This window comes from Equus quagga, chromosome 5 (assembly GCF_021613505.1).
Source record: "Equus quagga isolate Etosha38 chromosome 5, UCLA_HA_Equagga_1.0, whole genome shotgun sequence".
Classification (NCBI taxonomy): Eukaryota; Metazoa; Chordata; class Mammalia; order Perissodactyla; family Equidae; genus Equus; species Equus quagga.
In genome coordinates this window covers 98,561,998-98,578,890 of record NC_060271.1, presented here as the reverse complement: position 1 = coordinate 98,578,890, position 16,893 = coordinate 98,561,998, and the positions used below count along the sequence as shown (strand labels likewise).

General features: G+C 43.7%; 1 protein-coding gene across 1 annotated transcript in view; it reads right to left on the bottom strand.

Moving 5' to 3' along the window:
* Positions 1-862: 862 nt before the first annotated feature.
* Positions 863-16,893, bottom strand: part of FSHR (follicle stimulating hormone receptor) — a 168,849-nt gene continuing 152,818 nt past the window's right edge. Inside the window, exons 9-10 of the mRNA XM_046661759.1 lie at positions 6,427-6,612; positions 863-2,093 (exon numbers count right to left, since the gene is read on the bottom strand). Coding sequence (XP_046517715.1) covers positions 863-2,093; positions 6,427-6,612 — 1,417 coding nt within the window. The remainder of the gene's footprint in view (positions 2,094-6,426; positions 6,613-16,893) is intronic.

Sequence of the window (16,893 nt, the reverse complement as noted above, 5' to 3'; positions counted from 1 at the left end):
ACAAGCACAGGATGGAACCCTACAAGGTCAAATTGAGTGCTGTTTCTGTTCTTGTTGCCTTTGACCTTGGTGATAAAAATATCTTGCAGAAGCTGGGGATCTTCATCATGGAGCTAAATACAAATATCTGGCCCAAGAGTCAGGAACTTGAAGGAGGATCCAGGGGAAAGTGGAGCAATTGCAGGTCTAGCTGCTGGTTCATAGCAAAGAGCGGAATCAGCAGATCAGCAGCAAAGTGTGTCAACGACAAAAAGGCTTCAGTTTTCCTTCTGCCCTCATATTTTCCCAAGAATCTTCCCTGTGGCCCACCCTAATGGGAAACATAAGAAACGGAATTCTGGGAAATATAGTTCAGCCATCCAAATTGACACATTACAAAGCCATCAATATATATTTGTTGAATGTGCTCAATAAATATTTGTTGAATGAATATTGTGCTGCTTCTCTTGGAAGTTCTCTGGGAGTCAGAACACCTAATCCTAGCTCTGCCTCTTTCAAGCAGGTTGAACAAGTCATTTAACCCTTTGAGTCTTGGTGTCCTCATCTGAATAACCCCTGTTCTGCCTATTTACTAGGACTTTTATAGGAATCAGTTGAGATGATCTGAACAAAAGCACTTTGAACATTATAAGGCATAAAACAAATGTGATATGGTATTGCATTATTTTAATTACTAATGTTGTTAATACTTGAGCTTCTTAATCTATCACATAGTTAATATGTGACCAATTTACCTTACAGGTGTGCCAGGAAGATTAAATTAGATGAAGTGTATAGAAGCATTCAGTCAGCAATGCCATGGCATTTTCTTCAAGGTCAAGACTTTATCATTTAACACTTAGATACATTTGCACGTTGTGTTTTAGTTCTGAGCTAAATGGCTTAGAGGGACAAGTGTGCAATTGGCACCATTGGTAACCCTGGGAGTTGGAGGGCAGTGGCCATTCCTTGGATGGGAGATGTGGGCAGTAGATGAAGTTTCTGTCCTATAAGTCTGGGCTTGCATTTCGTAGCAGCCAAATTTGCTCAGCAGAATGAAGAAATCCCTGCGGAAGTTCTTGGTGAAGATGGCATAGAGGAAGGGGTTGGCACAGGAGTTGATGGGGTAGAAAAGGACCAGGAGGATCTTTGACTTGGACACAGTGATGAGGGGCACCTTGAGGGAGGCAGAGATGGCAAAGAAGGAGATGGGTGCCATGCAGAGAAAGTCCGTGAAGATGAGGATGGCCATGCGCTTAGCAATCTTGGTGTCACTAGAAGAGGACACAATGTTGGGGTTCCTCACTGTGAGGTAGATGTGAGTGTAGCAGCCACAGATGACTACAAAGGCCAGAACATTGAGCACAAGGAGGGACATAACATACAGCTGTGACAAGGGGCTGTCAATATCCATAGGCAGGCAGATGCTCACCTTCATGTAGGTGCTGATGCCAAAGATGGGAAGGAGGGCAACGGCAAAAGCAAAGATCCAGCCTACCAGCATGACACTGGCAGCATGGCGGAGCTGCACCTTGCATTCCAGCTGCATAGCATGGGTGATGGTATGCCATCTTTCCAGAGTAATGGCTGTCAGAGTATAGACTGAGAGCTCACTGGCAAAGACAGTGAAAAAGCCAGCAGCATCACAGCCTGCTCCAGTTTGCCAGTCAATGGCATAGTTGTGGTACTGGCTTTTGGTGTGGATATCAACTGATGCTATGAACAACAGGTAGATTCCAATGCAGAGATCAGCAAAGGCCAGGTTGCACATAAGGAACCGGGGAACTGTGAGTTTGTATTGGCTGGTAATCAGGATCACCAGCACTATGATGTTCCCAGTGATGGCTAGGATGCTAATAAACCATATCAAGACTCTGAGAATATCATACCCCATGATATCTTCACATGGATTGAATGCATCTGGCTTGGGGGAGCAAGTCACATCAACGACTTCGTTGCATAAGTCATAGTCAAATTCACTGTACATCATGTCAAATCCTTTGGGGTAACTGGACTCATCGTCTTCTGCCAAAGAGACTCTCTCACCCCTAGCCTGAGTCATATCAACTTCTTGCCTTAAAATAGATTTGTTGCAAGTTGTCTGAAGCTCAGAGCTAGAAAAATACAAAAAGGAATAGAATCAACATCCTGGATCCAGAATGGCAAATACATTACTGTCTTTGCAAAGGATAAAAATGATGGGGTTTCTACCTGGAATTTTTTTTTTCCTTCTAACCATTTGTCTGCCCTTGAGGTTAAGCTCAAGGGTTAATGCTGCTTACTGTAAATGAACAGAACAACTTGTGTGTATATTCCTAGAGTTGGATGGCCCACTGGGGAAACCATCTGGCCACAACCTGAATATGGAGAGGAAGGCGCCTCGGACTAGCTAAGCCTTGCTGCTAAGTGCAAATAATTTACGGACCTGATATCAACTCCACCCTTTCCCATCGCCATCTCCATTCTGCTCTCTCTTAATGTGCCCAAGTAGGATATATCCCCATTCTTCTTCTCCTTACTTCAGCCACTGGAAGATTTGGAATGTTTTCGGACTCAGATGAGAACTTATTTTCTTCTGTTATCTCCATAAGTTAGAGGATCAGAGTCTGTGGTTCATTCTCCGCCCCTGTCCCTGGCTCTTTGGTACTCAGGCTCCTGGGAGGTCTGCTAATTTGTCTTAGATGTTACTGAGAGTTCTCTTCTTTATTATCTCACTCCCTAGGGGCCACAATAGGCCTCAGGCACGTAGTTGTCTGTAGGGTAAGCCTGTGTCTCTCATATTAAATAGTTCCCTAGTGAGTGCCCAAAAGAGCAAATGCAGGTTGCGAGGGCGCCTGACTTATTCCAAGAATGTAACTCATCCCTTGGGGAGCTGGCTCTTTTCAGGCTCATTTTCCAGCCGTGGTTTTTCCTTTAAACCCAAATGTACAAGAGGCCTTGTCATCAGAGTAGAGGCACTTTCAGAAGGGATTTGAATGAAAGCCAGATGATAAATATTCTACTCAGACAGGTGGATAGTGTGTGTAGAGACAGAGAGGGTCATAGTTCTCCTGTGAAGCAAAGGCTCAAGGAATGGAGATCTTTCACACTGGGTCTCTTTTAGGATGAAAAAAAACAAAACTCACACATGCCCCTTCCCTCCTCCCTCCCTGAGGGACTAGCTGACTGTAATGTGAAGTGATTGCATTTTTCTGAAACCTTAACAATCTCATATGGGGGTGGGGAAGTGAGTGTTGAAACCCTTCAAAGATCCCCCATAAGAAGGAGATAGTGGCTGGGGGAGTGGAGGAGGTAAAGATTCGATTTGACACAAAAGGATGGATGCTGGCCACTGTTCCAACACACGTGGACTGACCTTTCCCCGTCACCCTCTCTGAGAAGGGGCTTTTAGGGAGAACCCTCTCCTCTCTCTTCTCCCCTCCAGGAAGTGAACTGAATTGTCAGGAGGTCATTTTCCTTTGGCCCAAGGGACTCTCTTTTTGCCAGAGAATGTGCCATCTTTTGTTTTAGAGACCCTTAGGGCTTCTCACATCAGTCACGGGTTGCACTGGGGCTGAACAGTTAACATGCTTGCAATCAAAAATGTGCAGAAAATCCTTTGGTTTAGTCAGAGATCTTACAAGAAAGGTGAGGCAAGCTCATAGATGGGCATAGAGAGGACAAGAGAATCACTCAGTGCTCCTTCATCTAACTCCTGCCTCCTAGACCTTGTTGTTGGATTAGCAGCAGCCCAGTTCTAGGAACACAAAGTAAGTAACCTGGTGCCTGCAGACTGTGATTCGGTTCATTGGAACGGAACTGACTGAACCATCTCGAGGCAGCCCTCACTTCTTGGGGCTCATGTTGCCTTCTGTGAAGATTCTTATTGTTGATACTGCTACCAACATATTTTAAATATTGATGCTTCCCTTTCCTGAAACAGATGTGACCCAATGACATGAGTAGGGGAAAACAGTAAACAATGTCTCTGAAGAAAGAATAGAAGCAAAAATGGAAATGAGGGAAACAAAGTCTTGCCTCTGCAGTACCTTGGCAAATCCTAAGGATCATAAAGAATTTATGATAAAGGATCAGTTTAGAAAGTGGAACTCCTGGACCCCGATAAATCAGTGAACAGATACTTGGAAAGTGCATAGTCGAGTGGCCCAGGGCCTGAGCTTTGAAGACAGATAAGAGGGTTTGGATCTGAGTTTGGTTGGCATTGGTCGAGTTATTTACTGTCTCTGAGCCTCAGTTTCTGCCTCTGTGAGAAGAGAATAAAAATAACGCTATTACCTTTGTGAGAATTAAATGAGACAAAGGTGCAAGGTGTTACAGTGCCTGGCAGGGAGTACTCAGCAAATGTCAGCAATGGGAAGACGGACAATGCAGGTTACTGATGGAGTTCATGTTGGGGTTTGGGCCCTGCGTGGGTACTTAGATGCGCATGCCACAGTGCCTGAATTTAAAATCTAGCTGTGAAGGGAAACCTAAATACAAGAAAAATTAAATAATAAAACGAGCAAAATAACAACGCAAGCTGAGTATAGAACTACAACAAGGAAATAACTGGTTCAATGAGAGATGAGGGGGGTCGTTAACAAGATCTATCAGTGAGAGTCTAGGAGGGCCACTGGCCAAAACCTCACAGTCACATGGGCAGGACATTTATACTTTGGCATAATTTCCAAATGAGGATTGGAAGAACAATTTTATCGTTCAACTTTAAACTTGAATCTCATTACCAAACCACACCTACTGTGGTATGCAATGAAATGACACCATTTAAAAAATAAATCCTGTGATTATCTTCTGAAAAGCATAACTTTGTCTTGTGTTTGTGTGTGCGAATTTGTTAAATATAAAGCCTGAGCACCCACTGTGGTTTTTGTTACCCCATTTTGGCATGTCCTCCTAGAGGAGGCGTGGGCCTCTCCCTTGCTGCGCCTGACAGGGAGTGATGGTAAGTTACAACAGGGACCTAGAGAGGGTGAGAGCTGCGTGGTCTGGAGGGCTTCAAGTCCTGGGACAATGTAAGGCAGACCTGGAGACCTCTAGTTGGGAGAGCCCTGAGGCTGCATCTACACTTCCAAGGGGTGGCAAGACCAGAGGAGTCTGAGCAACACAGTAAGATAACATGTTCCTGTGGTGTGTTGGTCCTGGGCCAGACAGCACACCACGTGCAGCTCTCACTGTGATCTGAACATCCTTTGAGATTTCTCGTAAAGGGTGTTCAGTTCCAGGGTTTGGGCAGTAAACTGGTATCTTTCTCTCCCTGGCTGGAATAACTCTGGTCTGGAATATCAAAGAGGCATCCTTCTGCCTCAGGCCAAGCCTTTAAGAACTCTAGCCCTCAGGAAGAAATTCCCTGGCCCTTGAGCTAATTTGTGAGGAGTGTCTGATTCTGGATAGTTTCCCAATGATGCATACTAATTCCGAAAAGTAGCTCCTTTTCTGCAAAACCTTCAAATGCGTCTGAGTGTGGGCTCTTAATTACTTTGAAAATATTTTGGGGTGTGTACTGTTTTGTGGTTTTTTGTTTTATTTTGCTTATGGGCAGGTCAATGTAAAAGGTTGAATGATAGCGGAGGCTGTTACACAGCGAACTAATGCCATAGGGAAGCCATATTCGTGCTGGGCTCCTGTACAAGAGTGCTGACCTGCTTCATCTGCTTGAGTGTGGATTCTATCACTGAGTCCAGGGGAGGGGAAGAGCTGTGAGAACTCCTGATATCCAATAAATTCTATCTCCAATAGATCCTTTAAATGTCTGGAACATGTGCAATCTCCAAAGTACTCCCTCTCCATTCTCTCTGAAACCTGAGATTACCTCACCTTTGGAACCAATTACTTACTGGGACTTGGCTCTGTCTGGATTACCCTCTTTAACCTGGGCTTTCTCGAACCTTATCAACCTTGAAAGCTAAAGTGAACAGATGTCCCAATCTTTGTCCTCTCTGTGTGCTGCTAAGATCTGAAGATGGATTGGAGAGGCTTAGAGTGGTTGGGATGTGTTGTGGATGTGTGCATCAGCCTCTGGTATTGCATTTATGCTTCTCCCCTCCAAAGTTGACTTTGATGGTCCCTGGGACATTTATGAGGTACAGAGTTTGGGACTTGATGGATAAATTCATATTGGTACAAAGGAAAAAGGGAAAAAATATTTATTAAGCCTCAGCTATAAGTCAGGCACTATGGTTGGTATTTTTCACGTCTTTTTCCTCATTTAATGTTTAGTAGGTGGTCTACTGCGTGGGTAGTCCCTCTCCTGTGAGCCCATCTTCATAGAATTAGAAAGCCTCCACAATACTGAAGCTTTGATCTAGAATATGCCTAAGGGCTGTGATCAGGAAGATCTTTCTACAAGTGGATTCTCTTCAAGCTACAGATATGTAGAAGTTCTGGACCAAGTTCTGCATTGGGGAAATGCCCAAGCGAGGCTCAAGGGATGGATACGAGAAGACTCACGTTTGTCGTCTCCAGTTTGCAAAGGCACAGCAATGGCTGGGGTAGGTGAGGCTGGCCTCCATGAGTGCAACAAACTTTTCCAGACTGGGAAGCTTTTTTAAGTTGTAAGTTGACCTGGCCCGCAGCTTCTTAAGATTTTCTAAACCATAGTTAGGCAGGGAATGGATCCTGGTTCCTGAAATATCTCTATAAGGAGAAAAGGTAAACATAAACTCATTACTATAGGCCTAAAATTTTCTTCTCGGTTGGCAGGCAAAAGAGCAGACACAGTGGTGATCTTCTTACATGGGTGAGGAGGGAGGTTCCAATTCATCCAACTCACCTCAGTCAGATCCATATTCGGCTAACAGGACATTTGGTTTGGTAGGAGCCCTGTTCCTTGTGTTGGTGGTAGGAGGACTTAGATAACAGGCCACTCTGAGTCCCGGAGACACTTGCATCCTGGCTGATCTGGGGCTTAACTGTAGTCACGTCCCCTTCTACAGTCTATCTATAGAATAGATTAGATCCCCACTAACTTACATAGGACTGCGGGATTGAGACCACTTCCTCCCTACCATAGAACCAACTATAAAAATATTTCTGATGAGCTGTGATGAAATCTCTGACCAAATTTCAGAGAAGGGTGAAAAGAGAACACACCATAAGGGGATGAAGAGTCTTGCGGGCAACAGAGACAGCCTCAGAACAAAGTCAAAGTGGTGATATAGAGTGATGGTTATGAGCATGGCGTCCGCAGCCAGACTTGCCTGCATATGTACCCTGCCCCTCTACCTGTTAGATTTGTGACCTTGGTCAGGTTATGTCACTTCTCTGTGTGTCAGTTTCCTCAGCTGTAAAATAGGAATGATGATTATCACCTACCTCAGAGGGTTGTTATGAGAATTAAATGAGTTAAAGTACATAGAGAACTTCCTGGCCCACAGACAGCACTTAATGACTGGCAGCTATTGTTAGTAAATGTCACACACAAACACACACACACACACACACGCGCATGCACACGCACACACACACAGGCAGTTCTTGCTTTGTAGGAGAGTCTCTGCCTGGGTGAACTAGCAGAGGTCTACATGGAAGCCAACATAAATAGACAATTTAACCAGGTCCCTATCCCTGGAGGGTGCCGAAGTCCCATCCTTTCTAGCAGCAACACCAGTGACATGGATGCTTTTCTGGCAGCTCTGTTGGCAGCTGGAACCCACAAAAGAACCAAGACCAGCTGGTGGGAGAAAGGAGATTTAAATGGTACCAGCTTAGACCTGTTTGGGGCCAGCAGGTTGGCTATGAATGAATGTTTCTGATGGGGGTGGTAGCAAGTGATGAGCAGGAAGGATTCATTTCAGCACCTTTGGGGACCCTTGGATATAGTTGGGGAAGGAGAATGTTTTAATGTTTGCATTTAGTATAAGTCAAAGCAGTGGGCACTTGGAGCAATGAAACTTGGGGGTGTGCATATATATTTGTTACTCCATATGTTCTTGTGATCTGGTGAAAATTATTCTCAATACCTGTTTTCATTGTCATTCATTCTCTTGCTCAAAAATTTAGAATGCTTCCTATCGTCCAGTGAAACCAACCCCAACTGCTGCGCTATTTGTTACCTCCCTTTCCCAATCAAACTTCTTATACTAGTTGTTCATACTTGATGTCACTATTTCCTCATTTTACAGTGAAACCTAATTTCTTCCCAACCCCTTGAAAAACAATACTCACTGAGGTCGTATCTTAGTTCAAACCTTCTTGATATCTCAATTACATTACCTAGGTAAAACACTACTCCTTTTTGAGATACACTCTTTCTTGGCGTCACATTCTCTCCTATTTCTTCTGACATCATCTTTGACTTTTTTCTGATAATGTTTTCTTTCTCCTCTCTCTCTCCTTTAAATTTTGGAGTTCCTCCAAACTTAGGCCCCCTTCTGACGGTACATAATCTTCCCAGGTGATCTTACTCAGTTCCTTGGTTTCAGATACCAGGTATAGGCTGATGGCTTCCAAATGTATATCACAGTTCAGACCCTACTTCTGAACCCCAGGCCCAGATAATCAGTTGTCCATCGGACCCCACCAGGAAAGCTGGTGATATAACTTAGTCTGAGTCTGAAGGCCCAAGAACCAGGAGCTCCGATGTCCAAGGCCAGGAGAAGATGGATGTCCCAGATCAAGAAAAAGCAAGCAAATCTGCCTTTCTTCTGCCTTTTTGTTCTGTTTGGGCCCTCAACTGATTGGATGATATCCCCCTACATTGGGGAGGGTGAGTCTTCTTTACTCAGTCTACTGATTCAAATGTTAATTTCTTCTGGAAACACCCTCACAGACATGCCCAGAAATAATGGTTTACTAGCTACCTGGGCATCCCTTAGCCCAGCCAAGTTGACACAGGAAATTAATGATCATGACCATCTATCTCTCCAATGCAGATTGGGTGGTATTTTAAAAATGCCAATCAGATTGTGATTTGCCTGCTTAAAAGTCTTCAGTGATTCTCCATTGTACTTTCAAGGAAGTACAAAGCACTGGATGAGCCAGTTATTTGCCTGGTTTCTCTCTCATCCATTCTGTGCCCTTCCCTGTGTTCTGCCTCCCTATTGCAGGAGGAATGGCCCCTGTGGCTTCCATTTCCCAGGTACCACCTTGTCAATCAGTTTTCAGTTGGGTTCAGCAAATGGCCATGTGGGAGATTGGAGGGTGGGAGGAAGGATAAGTTAGGGCATTTCTCACCCTTCCTCTGCCTCAGGCAATAGCTCCTCTGTGACTCCAGCTGTCATTGGACAGATCTGCTGAAGATCCAGCTTCTACCAGTTGCCGTAGTTACTGTGCTGCAGTAAAACCACATGCTTGCTTGCCCCTCAAGTCCTAGTCTTAGTAGTGGTTACCTACCATTGCTAATCTCCGGACTGCTAATTGCCCCTTGCCATTTGGGCAAATTTACATTTTCAGAGCTAATGGTTACTTTTATATAATACCTATATATGTTTCACTTAGTCTCCTCCTTGTTAGATGTCAAGTAGATCAAATTTGTCAATACTGGTGTTCAAATAGTTCTGTAGGCCTACCGATCTTTTGCTTGCTTGTTCTATCACTACTGAGAGAAGTGCATTACAATAGCCAACTATGATTTTGCATTTGTATACTACTACTATTAGTTTTGTCAATTTTTGTTTGACATATTTTTGACAGTTTTTTTGGTACATAAAAATTTTGAATTTTCATATCTTTCTGCTGACTGTCTTTATATCTAGTAATATTTGTCTCCTAATTCTTTGGAAGTTTCTTCTTTGCTGGTTCCTCCCTGACCTCCAGCTGTTGGAGTACCCATGGGCTCAATGCCGAGACTTCTTTTCTCCCTTTTCACTTACTCTGTAGGCGAACTCACCCAGTCTTATGACTTAAGCACCATTTATATCCTGATGGCACCCCAATTTTTATCTCTAGGTTGTTCTTCTCTCCTGAACTCCAGACTCTTATATTCAGTTGCCTCCTTTTAATTTCTACCTGGCTGTCTAATAGGCAGGTCAAGCTTTGGATGTTGAAAATTGAGCTCCTGATCTTCTCTGAAAACCTGCTCCACTTGAAGCCTTTCCAGTTGTTCATTCAAAAACTTTGAAGTCATCCTTGACTCTTCTCTTTCTCTCACACCCCATATATAAACCCTCAGCAAAATATCTTGACTTTGTATTCCACATATATCTGGAATTTAACTACTTCTCATGACATTCATTGCTACACCACAGGGTAAAATTTCTGGTGTTCCAAAGTCTCTTTTCTAGTTCTCTCCTGTGTATTATAATTCTTTGGAGCTGGGCTCCCTGGAGCTAAGAGTCTGCTCCGTGAACCTTTGTCCCTGTGATGCTCTTTGCTCTTTGCTGCTGGATGATCCATCTGTCCTAGCCTGCTCTCCACTTGCACTTTCCATTGTCCCAGAGCCTCCCAAGGTTTTTCTCTGCCCTAGAAAATCTCTCCTGTTTCTCTCTTCAGGCATTGCTCTCTGACCAGTTCTGCTATTGACACTCACTCTGGTCTCTCTGATCAAGTTCTTGTTTTGTCTGGCATTTGGGCTCCTCTTTGTTTCCTCAAATGTGGAAGGGAGCAAAGACTACCTGTTTTGTCTAAAGCAGTTCAAGGTTCCCCCTCCCTGCATGAGGAATTAGATGAAAGCATGAAGACCTTCAGGAACAGTTTAAACCAGGGCAATGATTACTGGCCGTGAACATTTTTCATATTTTTAAAAGGAAGCGATACAAAATACAAGACTATTTTTTCTTAGTTATGCCTTCTCCCCCTTGAGTTTAGAATATTATAAAATCATATTAATTAAAGATTTCCAAAAATAAACAAACTTTTATATTCCATGCAGTGCTATCCCATTATCTTGTATACTGCATGGTGGATTAAAGATGAGTGCAAATTCTTTACACTCTTTCCATAGAGGAAAAGTTTGCCATTCTGTTGAATTCAGGCTAAACTGTGATGTTTTAGGACTATAATAGAGTAAGATAAAAGTGTTGATATACAAGTTCTGGACCTGCCTTTAAGAGCACTGGCAGCTTCTAAATAGGTCTTATAGGGCCCTAGGTGCCATGAAAAGAACTCTGAATACCCTGAGACTGCCGTGCTGGGAGAAGCCTAAGCCATGTGGAGGGATCCTGGAGGATAGGATACTGTGGCTGTGTGTTTGTGTGTGGAGAGAGAGAGAGATGCACCAAGGAGCACAGAGGCACCAGATATGTGAGTGAAAGGAACAACTTGGAAGAAGATCCCCCAGACTCAGCCACCTGAGCTGACCTCACATGGATCAGAGACAAGCCACCCAAATTTCTGAAACACAAAATTGTGAACAAGATGGAATGAATGTTTTAAGCCACTAAGTTTTAGGATAATTCTATGCAGCAATAGAGAACCAAAAGAGACTCTCCTTGAAGACTCTATGATTCCATCATCTCCATCATTTTTGACAGTTGTAGAGGTATTTTTCCTTGAAAGCCATTAAGAGTACATTAGCATTATTTTTCTATATATTTGCTGCCTCTCTCACCACTCACTGTCTTTTGCTTTATATACTAACTTCCTGTATTTGCATTTTCTCTCTCCTTGAGAGCTGAGGGCTCCTTGCCTTCTCAGCAGTGCCTTTCACATAGTAAGCACCAAGAAAATTGTTGCTTTGGTTGAAGATATGCTGGGGAGTGACACTGAAGAAAGATTGTGAAAGGGAGTAGACAGATCACTCCAGCCAACTGTGATGTCCTCTGACCTCCACCAGTTGCAAAGAGTTTTGTACCTTGTGTTATCTGTTCTGTTTCATATTCTACTTTTCATGTATATTTGTTTTGTCTCCTCAGCTAGATCTCAGATGCTCTGAGAGCAGGGATTATTAAGATACTTTTGTGTTGTACATGGTATCTGGCACGGGGCTGGCCTCATGAAATCTTCTCAGTAGATAGTTGTCTGATTAGCAGAGATGCCTCAGCATCCTAATAAAAATAAGAAGCTGGAGTAGGTCTTACAGGAGAGAGATTCTAAAGGGAGAAGGATGCAAGGTAGACTGCGAGAGGAAATCTAGATTTAACGGGATCTCAGCAACAGGGTCCTTTTGCAGCAGGCAATTACATGTGACGGACAGTATCAAAGGCACCAAGGAAGGGAGTGACCTTGTGCAAAGTTTACAAGGAGCTAGATGTATATTAGAGAATAAGCAGAATAATGTGTTGGGTGGGTTGACCTGAAGGTGCTCCAGTGCCTAGGTGTTAGACGGGGAAGCCTGCTGGGGAAGCTTTGGTGTCTGTCTGCCCAGTGTTTGCAGCTAGCTTGTATTTCAGATGCCTCCTTATCACAGCTGCAAAATATGTGAGCTGCTGTCATTAGTTCTAGGTGGCTGTGAGACTAAGGCATCTTGTCAGTGTCTTAGGATCCAGATCTTCTGCTGGTAGATGTTGAAAGGAGGGAGTGATTTGGAGGAGAGAGATGCAGAGTCACTTACAGTTCAGTAAAGCAAAATCTTTAGCAAAAGTGGTTCCTGGGTGATGGGGAAATAAAAGTGTTTGTACAAGTGTTTGCTTAAAGCTTACTGGATACTTGCTGGAGTGAGCAAACATGAAAACTATCAAGACTTCCAGATTTGGGGCTAGCAGAAAAATGTTACTCTGGTATCTCCATAGATGAAGAAAAACCCATAGAAATTTATTTTGGGGCAAAGAGAACAATAGATACTGTTCAGCGTGGTTTTGAGACTTAACTATAAACATTCCCACTTTTGCTCTCTGTTCCCCTAAAATACACACACACACACACACACACATACACACATACACACATCTATTCTCTGGCTGCAATCCTTCCACAAGGCCTGGAAATGTAATGTTAGACTTTAATTCCTTTGTAAAAGCACTTTCCACTCTTAGAATGCAAACATCCCTTGGCGAGTAAAAAGATAAGACATTATCGGTTATTCGCATCTTGATGGAAGGAGGTTATTGTGACTATGGGCTAAAGGTGGGCTTGGAGAGAATCCCACAACACAAAGCATGGCAGTGAGAGGTTTTCAGGAGGGTTATTCTTGGCAACAGTATTTTGAGGAATAAAGGGAAACCATGGGATGGGATTATATCTCTGAGCCTTGAAAGCCAGGCAGAAGAGTTTAGAATTTTTATGAGCAGGAGAATGACTTATTGAAAGCTGTGCTTTTGTAAGATTTGTCTTGAGAACCTTGAGCCTTGCCCATAGTGGGTGCTCTTAAATACTTGTTAAATGAACTGGAACGAGAAAGGATTGAAGGGTAGGAGGGGATGTAGGGGTTATGGCAGAAATTCACACAAAAGATAAGAGCTCTCTTCCCCACACACTGTCACTTCATCTGTTAAAAAAGAAAAAAAAAGTCACTGAGTCACATGACAGATTTGTTGGGTATCTGCTCTGTTACTGGAGCCTCCTGTGATAATTTCTGCAGAGTTTATTGTTCTGGTCAGTAACATTTGTCCCTCCACCAGAATGAGATACTTTAAGGCAGGTGCTGTTTTTAAATCTCTCTATCCTTTACACGTGGCATAGTACCACATAGTATGTGCTCAACCCACATCTACTAAATGTATGACATGAAGACCTAATACGCTCAGTGAACACTTGAGAATGTTTACTTTATTCCTGTTGTCATTCCTGGGGCTGGTGGTCTGGACAAGGGTGAAGAGGTAGTCGTGGGATAACGTTTCTAATCCTTGTCTTTCGGGCTCTTCTAACGCCTGCAGTCTTCCATTTTAAAATGTCACTTTGGTTACCGTTTCAGCACATGCTGTATTCTGGTGGCGACTGGTTTTGAGAATTTAAATCCTCAAAAGTACCAACAGGAGACAACATGCGATGATGGCTGGTGCTGAAGAGATTTAGTAATCCTAAATTGTTTCAACAGTGTTTGGATTTTTGATTTTGAGGTACAACGTGGAAAGGGAGAAGCAGTCAGTAACAAGACGCTGCGTCAGGAGAGGTAGGAGTTAAATTGTGCTCTGCGCCCCATTTAATGAAATGTGTTGTAGCCAGTGCCACAAATTTGATTTGAACAATTTCTATTTTTCCCAGCAAAGATGTTATTACAGGTCAATCATTTCCATAAGTGAGAGCATATTTCTGGTGTATCCTACACTGACAGATGGCTAGAAGACCTCTCTTTCATGATCCCAGGCAGAATAAAAAGGCAATTTACTATCTATAGGACTGTGGGTACACTGGTAATGGAAGAGAATCATTCTTATACAAATAACTCAGTGTTTGAATCTGAGCTATAGCCAAATCAATTTGATAAACCATCAGAATATGATTGTACTGGCTCCAGACTGCAAAGGCAATGCATTACATTTTTCCCCACAGGAAACTGTTTCCCAAGGAAACAACAATTGCTCGATTGCTTAAAAGAAAATAACTTGAGTTCAGATTATCGGTGAAAACTGAAGATGGCGACTGATGTTCAAGGTCAAGACTCATGAGGGAGAAATCAGGATGCTAGGCTGCTCCTCCGAAACTCGTGGAGCTTGTCTGCATGCCCCTGGCTTTCTCTGCATCTATTTCTCTTTGTGATGGAGCATCTCACCCTTGCACCCTCAGGTGTTCAGAGGCTCCCTGCTTTTCACTCAACTAAAAATTTTGCCTTCAGGAAAGAAGTTATCCTTGGTTTGGGTGTCCTCCCCTTAACTCCCTTAGAATCCCTTGCATGTATCTACAGGGAACCTGCAGTTCCCATGTTCTGCATGGGTTTCCTATCCAGGAGGAAGATTCACCACTGTTAACTCTTGGAGGAGATATTCTGGAGAGAGGGTGAGGCTTCCCGACTCCTAGTATTAGTTCTAGGGCAGTAATTCTCAGTATGCTTTCTGGACCAGCAACATCAGCTTCACCTGGGAAGTTAGAGATGCAGGTTCTCAGGCTCACCCTGACCTGCTGAATCAACTCTCAGGGGTGGGGGGGTGGGATTGGCAATCTAGGGTTTTACAAGCATGCCAGGTCATTCTGATGCATGATCATTTAGAACTACTGCTTGAGGGCAGCTGAGAACCATTTGCAGCTGGAGTGGCTCGTAGCTGAGCTCCAAGATTTGGCTCCTCTCCAGGGGTAGCCTGCACCCAGTGACTAGATGAAAGGCCTGGCCTCTTGCCTTAATTCAGTACAACTTTGAAGGGCCATCTTAACTCTAGAGCTCCCTGTGGGATCCGCTGAGCCTTCTGTTGCAGATGCATTGCAGTTCTACTTCCCTCTTTGTCTGATTCTGCTTCCATCCAGTACTCCCCACATACCCCCAGAGCACTCCCCAGGAAACCTCCTGCATGAAATATCCATATCACAGTCTTATCTGCGGGGAGGGGAATCTGACCCAAGGCCAGTCACAGCCCTAGCCTGAGCAGCATCTACTATGGGCTGAGCAGTCTGTGCACACTCCTTCTCCCACCCATTAACCCACCGCCTCTGGGGTGTGCTGGATCCTCTGCACACACCTAAACAAGCAGCTCTCAGGCCAGGGTTTAGATGGGGTTGGTGCATCAGGTTGCGGGAGATGGGATAGGCCATAGAATCCCAGGTCAGTGAGATGAGAGGCTGGAAAGACATTTGTGACCTAACCCAAAAGCCCAAGAAAGGGAGGTTTGATGTTAAGGTAATCAATCCTCTTGCCCTGGAGGTGGGGAGAAGGAGGCTGGCAATTATAGGCTGGGCTTTCATCCAGGATCTGGCACATATATCCTGATGCATTGAGATGAAAAGATGTGGGAATGTATTATCACTCTCTGCCCTTCTAAGTCGTGGCAGTGTTTCATAATTCCTTTGGATTTTTCTGTAAATTTTATTTACTTTATTCTGGCCAGATATGTTCCTGTGGTAAAACGGGTGAAAAATGGGCCTGTAACTTGAGGATCTTGCAGAACTGCTTGTAATGGTGACATCCCTCTTCCTGCTGGCATTCACGGCGGGGCTGGCTGGAGGATTCGTTTGTGTTCTCTGTTAGACACTCTGATGATACACATTGCGCAGCACCTCGGCATGCTCATGCAACTGCGGGAGACGTTCTTCTGTGCTGGCTGTACATACCATTCACTGGTGTTCTTTGCTGGGAGTCTGGTGTTGATAATTATCTCCCCATCTATTTTAGCTCACAGCCAATTGCAGGGGGCCTTATTGAATAAATGTTAGATGTTTGATTAGACATATTGATGTACTTTAGGCAATGAGATATGGTGGGAATACATGGAATGGAGGCAGGAGATCGAGTTTCTGGTCCAGTTCTGCCCCTTATGATGGCAGTGTGATCTTTGAGCAGGTCGCTTCCCATTTCTGGCTCTGGTTTCCTCAGGGGCTTAGTAAGCTAGTTGGGGGATCCTGTCCAACTTGAACCTTTTCTGTAGCAGACAATGGTTAAAGTGCTGTGATTTAACAGTGTACCTGGTACAGGTCACATATGGAAACCTACCCCATAGCGGATATGTTCTGCTGTAATAGGTAGAGGTGCCTGTTAAGGAACATTCAAAACCCTTAGGACTTTTAGCAAAGCAAGCTGACAAGCTGTTCTTCTTGTGGTCAATGACATCGAAAGCACTTTCTCTAAGTCCATTTGACTCCCAAGTACTCTGAGAATAGGGAGTATTAACTAAGCATTACACGTTCTAAGTACTTTGTATATTAGAACACGTGGACTGCATGCCGGACACTCTCCGTTTGTGACGCCCGAGTCCTACTTGATACTTCACAGCACACATCATGACCTGATACATTACGTTGTATATTTAGTTATTGTCTGACTCCCCCTTATGAGAATATAAGCTTTCTGTGAGGAAGAATTTTCTTTTGTTCTCTGCAATATATATAGTGTGAGGCACAGGGCTGGTACTTAAAATCTATCTGTTCAATGAGTGAATATATAAATAAACACACTTTCATACATCTATAATAATATTAAGGTTCAAACAGTATTAGGAAATAGGTACTATTGTTTTT